This window comes from Anabrus simplex, chromosome 5, assembly GCF_040414725.1.
Source record: "Anabrus simplex isolate iqAnaSimp1 chromosome 5, ASM4041472v1, whole genome shotgun sequence".
In the NCBI taxonomy this organism is placed as follows: domain Eukaryota; kingdom Metazoa; phylum Arthropoda; class Insecta; order Orthoptera; family Tettigoniidae; genus Anabrus; species Anabrus simplex.
In genome coordinates, this window is record NC_090269.1 from 280644265 (window position 1) to 280662631 (window position 18367).

General features: G+C 38.9%; 1 protein-coding gene across 1 annotated transcript in view; it reads right to left on the minus strand.

Annotated features, from left to right (window-relative positions):
- The window catches only part of LOC136873988 (paramyosin, long form), a 107601-nt gene that overhangs the window by 53686 nt on the left and 35548 nt on the right, over positions 1–18367 (minus strand). Inside the window, exons 4-5 of the mRNA XM_067147412.2 lie at positions 12518–12684; positions 7225–7303 (exon numbers count right to left, since the gene is read on the minus strand). Coding sequence (XP_067003513.1) covers positions 7225–7303; positions 12518–12684 — 246 coding nt within the window. The remainder of the gene's footprint in view (positions 1–7224; positions 7304–12517; positions 12685–18367) is intronic.

Below are 18367 nucleotides of genomic sequence, written 5' to 3' on the forward strand. Positions count from 1 at the left end.
CTGAAGCATAGGTAAATTATGTCAGTAGTAGTACAGGGTAGTGTTATTGAGCCACTTCTGTTTATGGCATCTATCAATGATCTACTGATCAAAATTTGAAGTGGTTGCAAATTGTTTTTGGACAGTTTTATAATATATATAGAGAAATATGAAATAGATTATTACAAGCCAATCTAAATGTACTGTATGTGAGCAGTCGATAACAAAATGCAAATAAATTTTAAAAAATGCAGTCTCGTAAGAAACTTAGGCATGATAACTTTCAGTACTGTGCTCTTGTGCTCTTGTGGAGAGTGATTACTCTACATACCTAGAAATCCATGTAAAAAGAGATCTAAAATGGAAGACTCTTGTGGGAAGTGTAATTACCAAAGTGTACAAGTCCTTACACTTCATGATCAGGGTGTTAAAGGGCAGCATTTCCCAGGCAAAGGTGCTGGTCTATTTATCACTCATGAGGCAGTCCTGGAATATGGAGCAGCTGTATGGGACCCATACCAAACAGGGCTCGTCAATGAACTAGAGATGGTCTCATTTGAAATGTCGTATGGCTTTTAGTGCCGGGATATCCCAGGACGGATTCGGCTTGCCAGGTGCAGGTCTTTCTATTTGACGCCTGTAGGCGACCTGCGCGTTGTGATGAGGATGAAATGATGATGAATACAACACATACACCCAGCCCCCGTGCCGTTGGAATTAACCAATTATGGTTAAAATTCCCGATCCGGCCAGGAATCGAACCCGGGACCCTCTGTGCCGAAGGCCAGTACGCTGACCGTTCAGCCAACGAGTCGGACATGGTCTCATTGAAAGGCTGCAAGTATTTGACAAGTATGATAAAAACTTGGGTGGGAGACAGTGGGGGCTAGAAAACGAAGAGCACGGTTCTGTGCCATATACAATGTGTATATGAATAACCCGGCTTGAGGAGAGTTGAACATTTGACTAGAAAAGCTCTGTTACATAAGCAGGATCAATCACCCACATAAAGTAAAAGGCAGATCACAGAAAACTATGGTAAATATTCATTTGTAAATAAGGGAAATGATAACTGGAATGCATTACCTGCAGCATTCTTAGTACCTTTTCCCAAAAATGTAAGATGCTTCAAGAATAGACTTCATTATCCTTTAAATTTTGTGTAACATTCTAGTTGATGGTGTCCTATTTAAATGTTAAACTCAATCTACAGTAAACTGTAGTGTAAAGCATTGGAAATATTTAAATAGTGAATGAATTTGTATGTGATGGTGTACAGGTATTTAGAACATTAAGCTAATAGTAAGTCATTGTACCACTTGATCTCCTGTAAGTCATTGGAAATATTTAAGTTGTATGTGAGTTTATATGTGATTGCCTTGTAACTACAGTATTATAGTGATAGACTACTTGTTATGAAATATTTTGTAAATTTTGGGTAAATAATCTGAATGTCTGCATTTTAATTATGTTACACTACATGTAAGAGATTATTTTAAGTTATTTTATGCAAATTTTATATTCGTTTGCGATTGCCTTTAATTACAAGGTGCAGTCAAGTGAAATCCGAACACCCACCATAACACACATTCCGCATGAAAGGTGGCAACACTGTTGTTACATATCAATACTGCTATTGTTGTGGTAGGCGAACTGCAAAGTGACAATTCACAGGTGCAGTTGTTGGGTTATGTCTTTATTGGTGCGTGGACAGGCCGAGTGTGTTCGTCCAGCTGTAGAAATGGAGGCAAGCAAAGAAGAGCAGAGAAGTATGGTTCGTTCTCTGGTGGCTGAGGGTGCTAGAGTACGCGAAACTCATTGTCGCACGCAAACACTGCGTGTCTATGACGAGTATGCACGAGTGGCATAGGAGATGCCGAGAAGGGCGCCCATCACTGCAAAATGATGCGCGTGCAGAACAGGTCTAATGAGCCATTACTCCTGATGTGATAGGGCGGATTAATGGCCTTACGACATAGATATTGATTCCCATAGGGAATCTGAAATATTTGTCCTGAATGAGTAAATTTATAATACCAATATAAATGGTCCGTTATTGGACATTATAAATTTTCCAGCTAACTCATTCTTGGTTGCCAGCGTTTCGCCCTCGTGTCGCCCTCGTGCACACGAGGGCGAAACGCTGGCAACCAAGAATGAGTTAGCTGGAAAATTTATAATGTCCAATAACGGACCATTTATATTGGTATTTGATGGCCTTATCTGGGAAAACCAACGAATGACGGAGGAAGACAGTCGTGTTCAGTTCGGCATTAGCCATGGCTCCGTGCATGCCATTATCAAAGATCATTTGCATTTCCGCAAAATTTGCGCGCAGTGGGACAGAGGGACAGTGGGATAATTGTATTAATGCTTTGGTGTTGACAGCATGGTGTCATTGCTAAGTCATCTGCAGCAGTACCATGAGAAAGATTATGTTTTCTGTCCTGTATCATCACAGGGGACAAAATGTGATGCCACCATTTCGAGCCTGAGAACAAATGGCAAAGCCAGCAATGGAAACATTGCAATTCTCCACCACCGAAGAATTTTTATTTTTATTTTTACAATTGGCTTTATGTCACATCAACACAGATAGGTTACATGGGGACAATGGGATAGGAAAGGGCTAGGAGTGGGAAGGAAGTGGTCATGACCTTAATTGAGGTACAGCCCTGGCATTTCCCTGGTGTGAAACTGGGAAACCATGCAAAACCATCTTTAGGGCTATTGACAGTGCGGATTGGATCCACTATCTCCTGAATACAAGCTCACAGCTGCACGCCTCTAACCGCACAGCTCACTCGGTCCACCAAAGAAATCCAAAGATGTTCACACAAATTCCAGTAAAGTCATGATGACCTTCTTCTTTGACTGCAGGGCCCCTCTGCTTGTCGACTTTCTTGAGCGTGGAATCGCATGATAATGCTCGCCCCCATACTTTCAATCTGGCGAAGGCTATGCTTCAGCGATTTGATTGAGAAACGCTTCAACATCCTCTGTGATTTCACCCTGTGATTTTCACATTTTTGGCGACAGGAAGAAAGACATTCGTGGACGTCGGTTTCATTCAGATGAGGAAGTGTAAGAGTGGGTGTGGTCGTGGATTCATCAGCGCCCTACCTCTTTCTACAAAACTTGAATTGATCGTCTTCTCTCACAGTGGGATAATTGCATTAATGCTTTGGTGTTCACTTTTCATTTGACTGCCCCGTATACAATAGACAAATGGAGGCAATGCTGGTATGAGGTTCTGACAGCAGATAGTGGATATACTGAGCCAAGTAACACTAGTGTGATCAGTCCATTTGGAAACTATTATGAAAATTAAGACATTTTTAACTTTGTTCAACTTTTTCACTACAGTTAGATGATTAAAACATCTGACGTGGGTGGAATTGTGAGTAAAGTAAGCAAAATAAAAGTAAACTTGTGTCAATCAATCAATCAATACTGATCTGCATTTAGGGCAGTCGCCCAGGTGGCAGATTCCCTATCTGTTGTTTTCCTAGCCTTTTCTTAAATTGGAAATTTATTGAACATATCCCTTGGTAAGTTATTCCAATCCCTAACTCCCCTTCCTATAAATGAATATTTGCCCCAATTTGTCCTCTTGAATTCCAACTTTATCTTCATATTGTGATCTTTCCTACTTTTAAAGACGCCACTCAAACTTATTCATCTACTAATGTCATTCCACGTCATCTCTCCGCTGACAACTCGGAACATACCACTTAGTCGAGCAGCTCATCTTCTTTCTCCCAATTCATCCTAGCCCAAACTTTGCAACATTTTTGTAACGCTACTCTTTTGTCGGAAATCACCCAGAACAAATCGAGCTGCTTTTCTTTGGATTTTTTCCAGTTCTTGAATCTTGAATCTTGTCCCCATCCCAAGGTGGTGCACCTAGCTCTTTCCAGGCACACCCCCCAATGGAAGTGAACTGCATGCACCATTTTAACCACAAAACAGGCTTCCTGCCATTCTTAAATCTCTTGCAGTACCAGGAATTGAATCCAGGCTCACCTTAAAGCATGTGTTGGTGTTCTAGCCATAAAGTCCTGCTGATATAGGACTCGACTGCAGCCCTTCAAACTGTGGTTTGGTTATCATGCATTTCCATAGAAAACTTAGGTGATGATGTTGGGATATTAACAACAGATAATGTAAAAGTTGTTAAGATATATTTGCTTGTGCTAAGCATCTTGAGATGCTTCTGGTCGAGATAAGATGCCCTAGTGAAGTTGTCACACATGTCTACATTGTGGGGCATGCTAGCCTAGTGGCCACAATTTGAATCTCAGCCAGTTCATGTGCGACTTTTTGTATGAAAAGTTATGCCCTTACGGTTCAGATTCTACATAAACTTGGAGATCCTGTGACTACGATAACAGCATCAACAATCATGTAAAACCAGGATGCGAAATCAAGGGGGGGGGGGTCCCCACCCTTCGATTTTATCTCAGAGGTTCCCCCCCACTAAAATTGTCTGGGGGATTCTTTTATTATAAAATAATGAGGAAAATGTGGAACAAATATAATTTATTACTGGAATTAATGATTTTTACTGAACATATTTTCATAAAAACATCAGCAATAACTCAAATGACTGCCAGACCTCGAGCAGCAGTGACAATCCGCACCTGCAGCCTATTGTTCATCTTTCACTTTGGCAAGTCCATCTGAAACCCAGGCAAAGATGTAAATTACTTGATGCTCTCCTCCCTTGTCATTGCTCTAAGCAGCTCGAGTTTACACCACTCCTGTACTTCTTGGAGAAGGTGTGTTTCCGATAGATATCAATAGGATAGTATTCACTTAAGGAGTGTACAAACCAACAAATTTGTTCAGTCGGCATATTGCCCTGGTAGAGGAAGGTTCCCCTTATAAAGCAATATAAATCACTACAAATTGTGCCTCGTCTGGCCTTTCTTAAGAAAAGAACAGTCTTTCACAAACTTCTCAGCAGATTGGAATCACTTTCTAATGTATATCATTCTTGTTATAACAACAAAATTAAAAAATTAAAAAAAAATTAAATTTACATTTTTCTGGAGGAGGGGGTAATTTATTTACAGGGGAGTTTTATACCCCCTTTCCCACCGGATACTGCCTGAAATAAACACTAGTAGTTAAGCCCTAGATTCCTTCTCCCCCCCACCACCACCATTTCTTTCTGATTTTGCACCTTGCGTAAAACTACAAGCTTGTTTGTCTCTGTGTGCTAGAAAAGGAAGTCATAAATCTTGCTTTCAATTTTGCTGTTTTTAACATTATTCTAACATGTATATAGCTATTTCATAACTATAAAATAGGAAAGGGGAATTGGGAAAGAAATGGCTGTCACTTATAATAAGGTGTGGAGAAATGAGAAACCACAGAAAACTTTCTTTAGAATTTCCAATGCTGGGATTCAAACCCACAATCTCCCAACTGCTAGTTTACTGCTACCTAAGCCAGCCATTTTTGAAAGGCTCAAAGTGGGACAATTGCTGTAACTTGGCAACTTTTGGAGGGACAAAATGGGATGACAATGTTATTGTTATCTATTGTTTTATTGTTTTATTCAGACTTTCAAAGATTCACACTTTCTACTGTTTAACAGCTGGGAAAATAATTTTAAAATTAATTGCAAATAATGTTATGTGAAAAATAAAATATCAAGATCTAGTTTCTAAAACTGAAGAGTTACATTTTAGCACAAATCCTTATAAAGAAATCTAATTATAAATTTTAAATTAATACTGAAATACAATTTATTCTTATTCTTATTATCCACTTTGAATAATGCCATGTTTATTCACAGTTGTTGAGAGAATTTGAAGAAGTCATGGTATTCTAAACCATTCTCTGAAAAATTAAAGTTAATCGTAACAAACCTTTGGGATTATCTACTTTATGAAGCGGTTTCTCTGATTATATGGAAGAAAATCCTTCAATCGACAAACAAATTAATACCTGGGATTGCTTAGATTGCATTTCGTTGCACAGCACAGCACTTAGGTACAGCAGAACAGAATATGATTGTGATCATGTGACTGAACCAGAAACAACTGATTTATTTGTCAGCTGTTGTCAGAGCTGTGGTATTTTAAAACTATGTTAAACACAGCAAGATTGGAAACAAAATTCATACAGAGACAAACAAGCTTGTATTCTTACGCAATTGTTGACACCATTATCATGGTCATGGGATCTCCAATTTTATGTGAATCTGAAGAAATGTATCCCTTGAAATTTTGATGGAGCAGAGGGACAAAATGCCCAAAAATGGGACTGTATTGCATAATCTGGGGCATCTGGTCAGTTTATGCTGTACCGGTATGCCCGTACCACTTAGACAACTTGCTCAGAGCCCTATGATCTGTTCTTGCCTGTCTGACAATGAAACGGTCCTCCCTCCTGGTTGTTTGTCAGAGCATCCACAATCAGTCCCCTGTATATGGGTGCATTACACACTCTGCCTCTTGCCTTACACTGATATCTCATGCATCTTCCAGATATTTCAATCACTCATGAAACAGAACTAGGAAGTATATTGCATGTCTATACATTACAGGCTCCTATAAGCTGCATGAAGAGTGGCTGAAGCATCCTCATGGGATATATGTGCATATGCTTTCACATAAATCCTCTATAATTTGCATATCTTCTGTCAATGTAGCTAGGTAGATATTTGCCACCTTTCCCAGTTAACACATTAATTTTTACCAGATGCATACATTTTTATGTCAATTAGGTACCTGATTAAACTTCTTGGGCTCAATTTGTCTATCATCTCAGTGTGTTCTGTATTTCCTGTCTTCTATCTCCTCTATAATTCTTGTTTTACCTGTCCCTCCCTTTTGTATTTATCCTGCACTCTTCTCATCCCGCATTGAGAACAAATATCTCGCTAGAAAGGATCCCTCAGTGAATGTGAACACTGAGTCCCTGTTGAAGCTTGGAAGCAGAAATGAATTTTGGTGGGGGCAGAGAAGGAAGAGATCTGGAAGAAGTGGAGTTAATTAACAGAGATCTATGAAGATGGCAGGATATGAAAATGTGAAGTTTGACTTTATACTTTTATGTTTTCATGTTTATATTTGTCTCCTATTTCCATTGTTCCCCCCTGTCCACATCAGTCTGTCATTTTTTACACTGTTTTCCTATTTCTTTCCTAGTTTGCTGTCAGTTATGATTATGTTGACAATGTTGACAATGGGTGAGACTATAATATATTTTCCTTTTCAGTTAAAAACTCACCTTTTCTTTTGTGACTGACTCAACCTGGGCAATCAGCTCGTATACTTCTTGCTGGAACTTGGCCTTCTCTTTCTCTGCCCTGCAAAGAAATTGTTGAATGAAGATGTGAGGCATCATGACACATTTAATGTGTTTACTATGAATATATCCACGAATACAGCATATTAATTCATTTTAATAGTAATGGCAAGAATGAAAGATGTTAGAAATAGCTGAAACAAGGATAAATGATCACAGTAGATTCACTGTAATAATTCACATCCAAATTTTCAAAGTAATGCTATGCAGCAAATATGTCAATCTACCCAAAATATGCCAGTTAGAATTCACCTGTAATACTCTACCATCTTCCTGCATTATGATAATGGTTGATGCCATAGGTTTATTGACTGATAGTTGATTCAGTTTAACAGACATTTATATTAAGGTCATCAGCCACCTCCTTGATGAAGGAAGATGAAGAGTTATGAGCTCTTAAAGAATGAGATGTTCAGATAAAAATAGGAAATTTCACTAAAAGTGAGAAAATATAGTTCCTTTGCTCTTGAAAACCCAAATCTGCCAGTTTTTAATAGAAGCAGCTTGTTCAAGAAAATGGAGGCAGTTTCAGGCTCATCTGGCAGGAAAAAAGAAACAAATGGTGCGGGGCAGACTGTCTTGCTGGGTTTTGTGATGTCACATGATGGAAGTCTGATTTTAGGTGAAATAAAGGACGTGTTGCATCTGTTATATTATAGATGTTATTTATTATAAACTAACTTAATCTGGCTGATTGTCTGGTGACACGAAAGGCTAATTACAGTATTTATAGCATGAGCAAGGGCTTAAGAAACGGGTCCACAGGGCCTGCCATGCAGTAGGGCAGGGGGGAAAGCCATGGACTTAAGGAGCCCACAAAGCCAGTCTGTAGTACAGTATACCTGAATATGTAAATTTGTTTATATTTGAAATGAAATTAATGAGTGTATTCTGTGCCAAATTAAATATTGCAATGTAAAATAATTACCCCTTTTTTGTATCAATATAACATCTAAACATCACTTACTTACAGATGTGATTCATGTTGCACATAATGATGCAAACTTTCTATTAGAACATTGCATATAAAGTACTGATATATATAGCCTTTTGATAGACCTAATTTAATTAACATCTATTGGGAATAATCTATCTATAAATGCTAACTCCAAGTGATAACTTGATGCCATACACACCTGATAACACAATCCTGAAAGAGTAGATTGTATATTGCACCCGCATTTGGGCTAAGTGCACAAAACTGCCCATTTATGATATTTCCCTTAATCCTCCTATCAAAGAGGTACTCATGATAAGAAAGTTTTTGATTTCCATTAAGGCTGGTATATTTCCATTAAGGCTGGTAGATTTCCATTAAGGTTGGTCATGTAGTATATGCTGTGGGAGTGTAATATCACTGATTTGATCTTCTTATAAACTGCCAGTCTGTTCAGGGATTTCAAAATAATATTGACACTAAAATGTACCCAAGGGCAGGTGGAGTCTAAAATATGAAGTTTGATAAAAATGTATTGAAGACTTCTCCAGTTATAAGAACTCAGACAAACAGAGAAACCAACAAACAGACAGATGCCAAAGCTAAAAAGATATGCAGATGGTCATTATTACACCTGAAACGGATAACTATACGAAAATTACGCCAAAATATTCAATGTAAAAACACACGGTCATAGCGATTTTATTAATATAGAATTTTAATGGTGCCTGGCCTCTGGAGGGGCCTTGTGCAGGCCTTTGGAGTTGACATCCATGGGTGATCTGCACATCTGAGGATGAATTCTAATGTTGAAGCCCCCAAGCCAGAAGAATTAACCAATGAAGGTTAACACCTCGGACCCTGTCGGGGATCGACCACGGGACCCCTTGGACCAAAAGCCAGCATGATAACCAAATAGCACGGAACTGGTCAAGTTTTATGAAGCTTATAAATAATAACAAGTTTTATGATGCACAGTTCTTTTAACATTAAATTTGTTTAATTTTAAGTGGTGGGCATAGCGGCTTCTCTCTATTCATAGTTTTTGATGCTTGAACTGATATTATTTTTAAATGGGTAACTAATTCTAGTCTTTTATTCTAAATAGGGTATTTTGAGTGAACATCGGGTAATTTTTGCTACAGTGGATGTACTGGCAACCGTGCTTGAAAGGGAAACGTGTTCATTCCGACAATCGTCCAATGTTGACGTGGGAAGCAACGGAAAGCCATTTTCAAAATGATCGAAGGTGGAATATTAACCCACTTTTTTACCCAACTGTATTACCTTAAACTGAGTGGATCCCATTTCAGTCCCTTAAGCCAGTCTTAAATTCTGTACATGCCAAGAATCAAAACCCGTAACCAAACGGGTAGTGAGGGTATAAAACTCCGACATTTCTATTACTATTTGGTGGTGTCATTTAGGGTTTGCAGCATGTCTAATTCAATATTATATAACAGTGAATTATTTTCTGTTGCATAATAGAGGGTGTGCTAGTTACACGGACAAGGGCCAGTGTTAATCACCATACGTTCCGGTTTTGATTTAAGCCAGCCGCCTTGCCAAATGATTCTGGAATGCGTCCTCTCTGAACGTACGCCAAGTAGACCTTGGAGTAACAAGTGTAAAGAAGAATGGAGCCTGTAACTTTTAACGAACAGTTAATTATGATTTAAAGATTCTTGGGGACCATCTCCATTATGATTCAAAATTTAGAAGTCATTTCTTTTTGGTCGAATTTGCTACGATAAGGCTGCAGTTATCACTATTTTGACAGAAGCTCTCACAAGAATTTGACATTTATTCTCCCACTCAAAAACAACATTGGAAAAATTACCCTTGTTAACAGTGACGTGTGGCAGATGATTCCGGGCCTCTGACCAATCAAGATGGCGGGCTCGATTCCCCGTCAGGAATTCGAACAATTTACGAAACGAAATTCCCACTTCTGGAGTGGCACATGGCCTAGAGGTTCACCCAGCATACACAAAAAAATGAGTACCAGTTTAATTCATGGGAGCAAAGGTAGCCGGGCATATGGCTGACCATTCTATCCTACTTATTGCTGAGGTTACGAATGATGGAAGACTTCTACGGAGATAGCTCCACTTTGCTTTATTATTATTATTATTATTATTATTATTATTATTATTATTATTATTATTATTATTATTATTATTATTATTAAATATATAAATTATAACAAGGCCTGTAATACCATTAAGTGATTAAATTAAAAAAATATAAAATCCTGTTCATCAAATATTCGCGACATCGTTGTGCAGTAAAATATTTCAAATAGAATCTTCATTCTGTCATCGTTGGCCTCATCTGTTGCGAGTGTTGAAGTTATTAGTTTGAGCAAACTCGTGATTTGCCCGGTTAGGTCTATCTGTGCGAATTACGTCAATTTAATGTATCCAAAACACAAAACAAAGGAAAAATAATCTTGTCAGTACAATAAATTGCCAAAAACTGCTAAAAGAGTAAAAAACAACCCTTCCGAATCTTAAATAAAGGCGACAATGACTGTTTTAGAAAAAAGAAAGTACATTTTCGGAGGACTTCTGGTGTAAGCATGTGCAATTATTAAGTCAGTTAACCCACTAAAGCCACCCTGTCTCCAGTAAAATTACGAATTGCACACTGGCGGAGACCGAGGATAAGTATGGTATAAAGGGAAGAAGGATCTTGGCGCAAATTTCTCATGTTGCTCTTTTTAAACGGAAACATTTCCAGGAATTTTCAACGTGCTTATTTCTTTTAACGTCCCTCCGATTGCCTTGTCTGTTTTAAGAGATGCTATGGTATCAGAATTTTATGTGTATTCCGAACCACAGGGATGCGAATTTTCATTTCATAAATCCGACTTACATTGGTCGGGATTTAAACAACGACCAATAGCACTGTCAGTGGGGTATCAACACCCTATTCCACCGCTCCGTAAATATATGACTGCTATTTTTGCTTCTACAGAGCGGGTATGATACTATAAACGAGTGATGTGCAGCGAAAGCAAATGATTGCAATTGATATCTGCTCATATACATAAACATGCTTTTTATTGGCCTCAATGGATAAAAGAAGTTAAATTGGAAGAAGGATTTTTTTTTCTATCAGTACGTGATCGATATTTTCAGCTCTTAACTTTAAAAATATTTCTGTATGAAATGATTTTAGTACGGTACGTGTCTACTGTGTGAGAAAGCCATTGTGAGAGTTATCTTGTTCTGTATTAGCAAGAAACTTTGGGCAAGGGTAAGTGTACCAGGGTAGTCTGCTCTTACCGCAGGGACCTTGTGAACAAATATGGTTCGGACGGGCGGGCGATACTGTTGGCAACCCTCTTGTACTCGTCTCAGCTCGAGTAAGCTAGGCGCTAGGAAACGACTTCGCAGTTTATAAATAGTATCGCTATTTTAGCGGCTGTGTCCAACTCGAGGGTGCCCGGTACATCAGCCGACAGACCTACCGCCTGCTCGGATGTCAGCCTCTGATTCTTTAACGCTTTAGCTGATACGCTGGATGAATGGAATGGCAACTGCGGTTTGGTTTCAAAATTAATTAACTATCTGACAAGACATTGCGCAGTTTATGCCAACGAAATGATTGTCAAGTTAAGAAAGATTGTGGTTTTCTCTTCCTTTTCCAACTATTCACGAATGGGAAGGTGTATATGGTGAACACGGGACCTCGAGCTGAATCTTGTTCCTCTCTTTTGTTATTCCTGTCCAATGCTAAAGCATACATTATTTATGTGTTTATTCCGAGTGTCCTTCTTAGAAGAGTTTGCACATTTTGTATTCAAGATAATATGATACAAAGCTAGGGTCTCCCCCGGCATTGCTTCCACTTATATCCGCCTTCTCAATTTCCATCTCTTACCTCCCTTGGTTAACTTTTGTTATCTTCCCACCGAGGACGTATCGTTCAATGATTTGGTTTCTCACGAAGGTGGTCGTGGTACAAATCCCGGCCAATAAAGGTGGGATTTTTGGAATGAAACGTGACGTCCTTGTGGTTCGGAATCGACGTAACACTGGAGGTTCGGTGGCGTTGATCACGATATCAGTCACTTAAATCTGCAAGCTTGCTCTTTTTTTCGCTTTCGACCCTGAAGGTATTAGGTTTGTGGACCCTTCCCTTTATTTTTCCGACATCTTCATTCTTCTGCCAAGATTATGAGCCTGACAACTCTAATGTTTTGCCTCTTGAAACATCATTGACCATTACCTTCACAAAGAAGCAGGCGATCTGTATAGACTGGATACGTACCTGGACTTAGATTTGGAGAGCTGGTCGATCTGGTCCTGGAAGTCGACCACGATCTCCTGGTGCTTCTTGCGCAGGAGGTTGGCAGTCTCTTCAGACTCAAAGTGCACATCTTCCAACAGCTTGCGGAGTTTGTTCAGTTCTGTGTCTCGCTTACGGTTGATCTCGTACTGAAAAAACAAAAACAAAAGAAGATCCATTTAGTTCACAACTGTTGAAACTTTCTAAGTATCAATCACGAATCTTTCAGACCATTGATAATTGGTGTCGATGAGGAGATGAGATGATTTTTTTTTTTTTTTTTTGCTAGGGGCTTTATGTCGCACCGACACAGATAGGTCTTATGGCGACGATGGGATAGGAAAGGCCTAGGAGTTGGAAGGAAGCGGCCGTGGCCTTAATTAAGGTACAGCCCCAGCATTTGCCTGGTGTGAAAATGGGAAACCACGGAAAACCATCTTCAGGGCTGCCGATAGTGGGATTCGAACCTACTATCTCCCGGATGCAAGCTCACAGCCGCGCGCCTCTACGCGTACGGCCAACTCGCCCGGTATGAGATGAAATGAAATGGCGTATGGCTTTTAGTGCCGGGAGTGTCCGAGGACAAGTTCGGCTCGCCAGATGCAGGTCTTTTGATTTCACTCCCGTAGGCGACCTGCGCGTCATGATGAGGATGAAATGATGATGAAGACCACACATACACCCAGCCCCCGTGCCCGCGAAATTAACCGATGATGGTTAAAATTCCCGAACCTGCCGAGAATCGAACCCGGAACCCCTGTGACCAAAAGCCAGTACCCTAACCATTTAGCCATGGAGCCGGACGATGAGGAGGTAATAAGCCTATACCAGCGTTTCCCAACAAGTGGTACGCGTACCCCTAAGTTAACTCGCTGGGCCATTCAGGGGTATGCTGAAAATAATCAGTCATGGCGTTAAAGTCGAAGTCTGGAAATCAAATCCTTTCATTAAAGAATTATTGGAAGAATTTAATGTACTAATCGAAGTAATAATCGATTCTTCTTTAAATTGTGATTTACAGAAGTCTTATCACCTTCTGGATAGATGTCAGTGAGGAAAATGAACAACACATTGAGAAGACACTCAAGTACCTCTTGCTGTTTACTAGTACTGAGCTAATGGGGAGATCATTTTCTTCTTACACCTTCATAAAAATTAAGTACCGCAACAAGCTTAATGTACCGGACGAGTTGCCCGTGCGGTTAGGGGTGAGCAATTGTGAGCTCGCATCGGGAGATAGTGGGTTCGAATCCCACTGTCGGGAGCCCTGAATATTGTTTTCCGTGGTTTCCCATTTTTACACCAGGCAAATGCTGGGGCTGTACCTGAATTAAGGCCACGGCCGCTTCCTTCCTATTCCTAGGCCTTTCCTCTCCCATCGTCGCCATAAGACCTATCTCTGTCGGGGCGACGTAAAGCAAATGGCAAGCTTAATGCAAGTTCGATTTTAAGAGTGTATCTCGCATATTTTGGACCTTGATTTGAAGAAACTAAGAGCACCAAAGCAAGCTGAATGATCTCATTAAAAATGCTTCTTTAGATAGTGATCTGTGTAACAATTATTACAGAGTTTTCAGGTAACAAAAATAAATATTGAATTAAAAGTTTGTTTAACACTTGATCATCAGTCTTTTTCTTCTTCTTCTCCCTCCTCTTTTCCCGCATCTGTGGGGTCGCGGGTGCGAACTGTGTCGCACATGTGGATTTGGCCATGTTTTACGACCGGATGCCCTTACTGACGCCAACCCTATATGGAGGGATGTAATTACTATTGCGTGTTTCTGTGGTGATTAGTAGTATAGTGTGTTGTCTGAATATGAAGAAGAAAGTGTTGGGACAAACACAAACACCCAGTCCCCGGGCCAGAAGAATTGATCAGAGGCGATTAAAATCTCCGACCCTGTCGTGAATCGAACCCTGGACTTTCTGAACCGAAGGCCTCATTCAGCCAATGAGTCGACAACACTTGATCATCAATATTGAATATGAAATTATAAATATTTCTGTGTTACGAGTATTGTAAATTTAAATGCATCCTTTGAGTTTTGTAACTTTCCTTCCCCAGGAACTATTTTACGTTAAGATATGCTCTGAAAAGAGTAGTATCTGCATTAAAAATAACAGCTACTACTTTTTATGGACACATTTATGTACCGGTATCTCGGAGACTAGAGAGAACTCAACTTGTCAGAGAATGCAGCCCCTCTCCGTGAGAGTAAAAAAACTAGGACTCGTCTATCGATTTACTCAAAACACATACGACAATGGATGTCTGTCACGAAATCTGAAGCTGAAGCACTAAATAACAGCCATCCACACGGAAGCCCTGTATACCATGGAGTGCTTGATGCTATATAGAAACGTCTTGATTGAAAACATAGAAATCAGAAAAAGAAAAACTCTCAGAAAGATTCTAGACCTGGTAAAAATCAAAGCTCTACTCGCAGAGAGTGTGCCAGAAAATTGAGAGCAACTTTCTATGATCATATAGCAAGATTGTCTTCCAACAGACTGATCAATCGCCTGTCCACTTTCTGGAGAAACAAGACCTGGCTGACAGAAGGACATAAAAGAACTGGGGCTGAAAGACAAAACAGACAAGCCGTGCACGCATACTCTGAAAAAATGTTCCTGATTTTCACAAAATATCACTGAAGAAGGAGGTGGCCCCTGGTCGGAGAAAGAAGGGAGCTACGCCCGGAGAAGATACAACAATACTCGACAAAGAACAAAGCCCAACGGTTGAACAAGCGTGTTCCCAAGTAGGCCTATTTTCGAAATTATGGAATCTGTTTTCATTCTTTCAGGATGTACAGTAGATCGATATTTTGCATAGCACTTTGAGCTTGCTCCCACCTACACCAGACCTCTAGGTTCCTCTGTGCTTCAATGGTAGAGTGTCTCCTATGAATTCCAAGCTCGTGGGTTTTGAAGAGTGAAACAAATCCATTCGGCACTCATTGTCGTACTATGGGATGATTAACTGTGTACTGATTAATTCATCAATGAGTTACATAAACTTTTGTTTTTTTGGCACACAATGCGTTATTATTATTATTATTATTATTATTATTATTATTATTATTATTATTATTATTATTATTATTGCCCTTATGGACAGTGTTTGAACTCGAATATCTCATGATGGCACAATTTTCACTTCTTTCCCTTCTTCCTCTTCTCTTCCCAAAATCTCTTCATCCTTTGGCTGTGCTCCTGTTTCCTTTGTATGTCCACAATGTTCCTGTCTTCTTCTCATTTACTATAAGTTTTGTATTCATAATATTGTTTCTGAATTCTTTTCTGTCTTCTATCATTTGCCTATTGATCCTCACCTGCCTTAAGTCTTCCTCTATTTCATGATACCGATTTCTTTTCTTGCTCGAACTGGTTACTACATCAAAGATTTTTTTTTGTCTGTTGTCCATTCTCTGTATGTGTCCATAGAAAGTTAGTCTGCGTTTCCTGATCATGTCTGTGAGTGTCAGTGTGTTGGTAGAGCTCTTCGGTAGGTCGTTTCATCCATATGCCATCTCTGTGTATTGGTCCAAATATTTTTCTGATAATTTTACTTTATAATTTTTCTGTCTCTATGATGCCTGATGCTCCAATTGTAGTCGTTTCTGACGCATACAACGCTTCTGGTAATACGACTGTTCTGTAGTGTCTAAGTTTGGCCTGTCTTGATATGCTTTTCTTATTATAATGTGACCATGAGAGTGTGTATGCTGTCTGGAGTTTTCCGTTCGTTCTATGTTAGACGCCTTGTTTGATCCTCCTGTTTGTATGTATTCCCCTAAATATTAAAATTTTTCGACTCTCTTTACGGATCCATATAAAGTATGCATAGCGTGCACATAGTTGTTCTGTCGTTCCATGTATTGGGTCTTCTCGTAAGATATCTGTAGACCTGTTTTGGGAGCTATTTTATGCTAGCGTTCCAGTGCTTCCTTTGCCTCCTGTGTATTATTGCTGAGTATGGCTATGCCATCTATTATTATTATTATTATTATTATTATTATTATTATTATTATTATTATTATTATTATTATTATTATGCCACTTTTATCCACGCCGTGATGAGGTCGCGGGTAGCACATGTGGATTTTACCCTGTTTTACGGACGGATGCCCTTCCTGATGTCAACCTATTTGAGGGATATATTTTATTATTGTGCGTTCCGTGGTAGTTGGTAGTGTGCTGTATTATGTGAATGAAGAGATGTGTATTCTGACAAATACAAACACTCAGTCCCCGAACCAAATGAATTAATCACACGCGGATTAAACCCTTCTTCCGATCGGAAATTGAACCCGAAACCCTCTGAACTGAATACCGCTACGGTGGCCATTCGCCAAGGAGTCAGATTATTATTATTATTATTGTTATTATTATTATTATTATTATTATTATTATTATTATTATTATTATTATTATTATTATACTTGATGAGAAACGCTCATACACACATCTGCCAATTCACACTGCACATTTCATTTGTGTCCCTGTATTTCTAAGTTCAATAGTTTCAGTTATAATGTCGTCAAGAAGTTAATTTTAGTAACACATTTCTTAGCTTAAATAATCATAGAATGCTCGTGATAGCTCAGTAAGCCAATGTCATTTACAAAGTCTTTGCTGTTCGATTCACGTCCAACGCATGTGAACGTTTTGTAATGGAGAATCATATCCTTGTGCTGTGGCTATCCCATAAAACTGTACATTCCGTGGACTGTAATAATAAGATTGACAGTCACGTAATATTCCAAGCTTTTTTGCTGTACCCTAACATGTTTTGAATATTCTTCTGTAATGAAGTGTTCATAGCTAGAAACTTGATTATTGCATCAAATTCTATTTATATGCAACAATTGCTTCATAAAAATAAAATTGACATAGTCATGTGGAGTCTTGTTATATAGAAGACTTGAACAACTAAGAGGACAATATGTCTATAGATACAAGTTTTATAAGGACATTTTATTTTAGCTGCACCTAAGTTGGCCACACTGCTGATCGAGCAGAAGGAACAAACATGCGCGAGAATGTGACGAGAAATGAAATGCTCTATTCATATAAAACTGTATATTAAAATAAAATTGGCATAATGTCTTTTTATATAGGAGACGCTGTTATACGGTGGACAAATGTTATTAAGGGTAATGTATAAGTGCTTGTAAACGTATAAAACAGTGTGTTATGTCAGTGTATTATTCCCTTGCGTTACATTGAAAGATATGATATGTGGTCATACTTTAATATGGAATACATATTGTAGAATTATTTGTTAAATTAGAAACTATGCAATTATTCTTCTCAGAATTACGGCCTAAAGTTGTAGGTCATCCCTTAGTAAGACAATTTTAACTATGAACCTTATATTTAAGTCATTCTTCAGATTTTAGATTTTAGCTTAAAATGCCGCACGTAAGGTTCCTTGGCTGAATGATCAGGGTATTGGCCTTCGGTTCATAGTGCCCTGGGTTCGATTCCGGGATGAGGTGGAAATTTTAACGACGTTTAAATTTCTCTAGCTGTGGAGCTAGGTAATTTTGTTCGTCTTCACCTACACACAACATATCACACTACCAACCACCACAGAAACACACACAGTAAATACATCCCTCTACATAGGGTTGACGTCAGGAAGGGCTTCCGTCGTTAAGATAGGGCTTAATCCACATTAGTGTCAAATCCAGATAACTGAGAAAAAAAAAAGGCCAGGAAAGTAAGAAAAAGAAGAAAAAGAAGTAGTTTAAAATACCATAGAAATGGACTGTTGTATGCAAATCAGATTTCTACCACAATCAGTTTGGAAGAAATTATTACAAA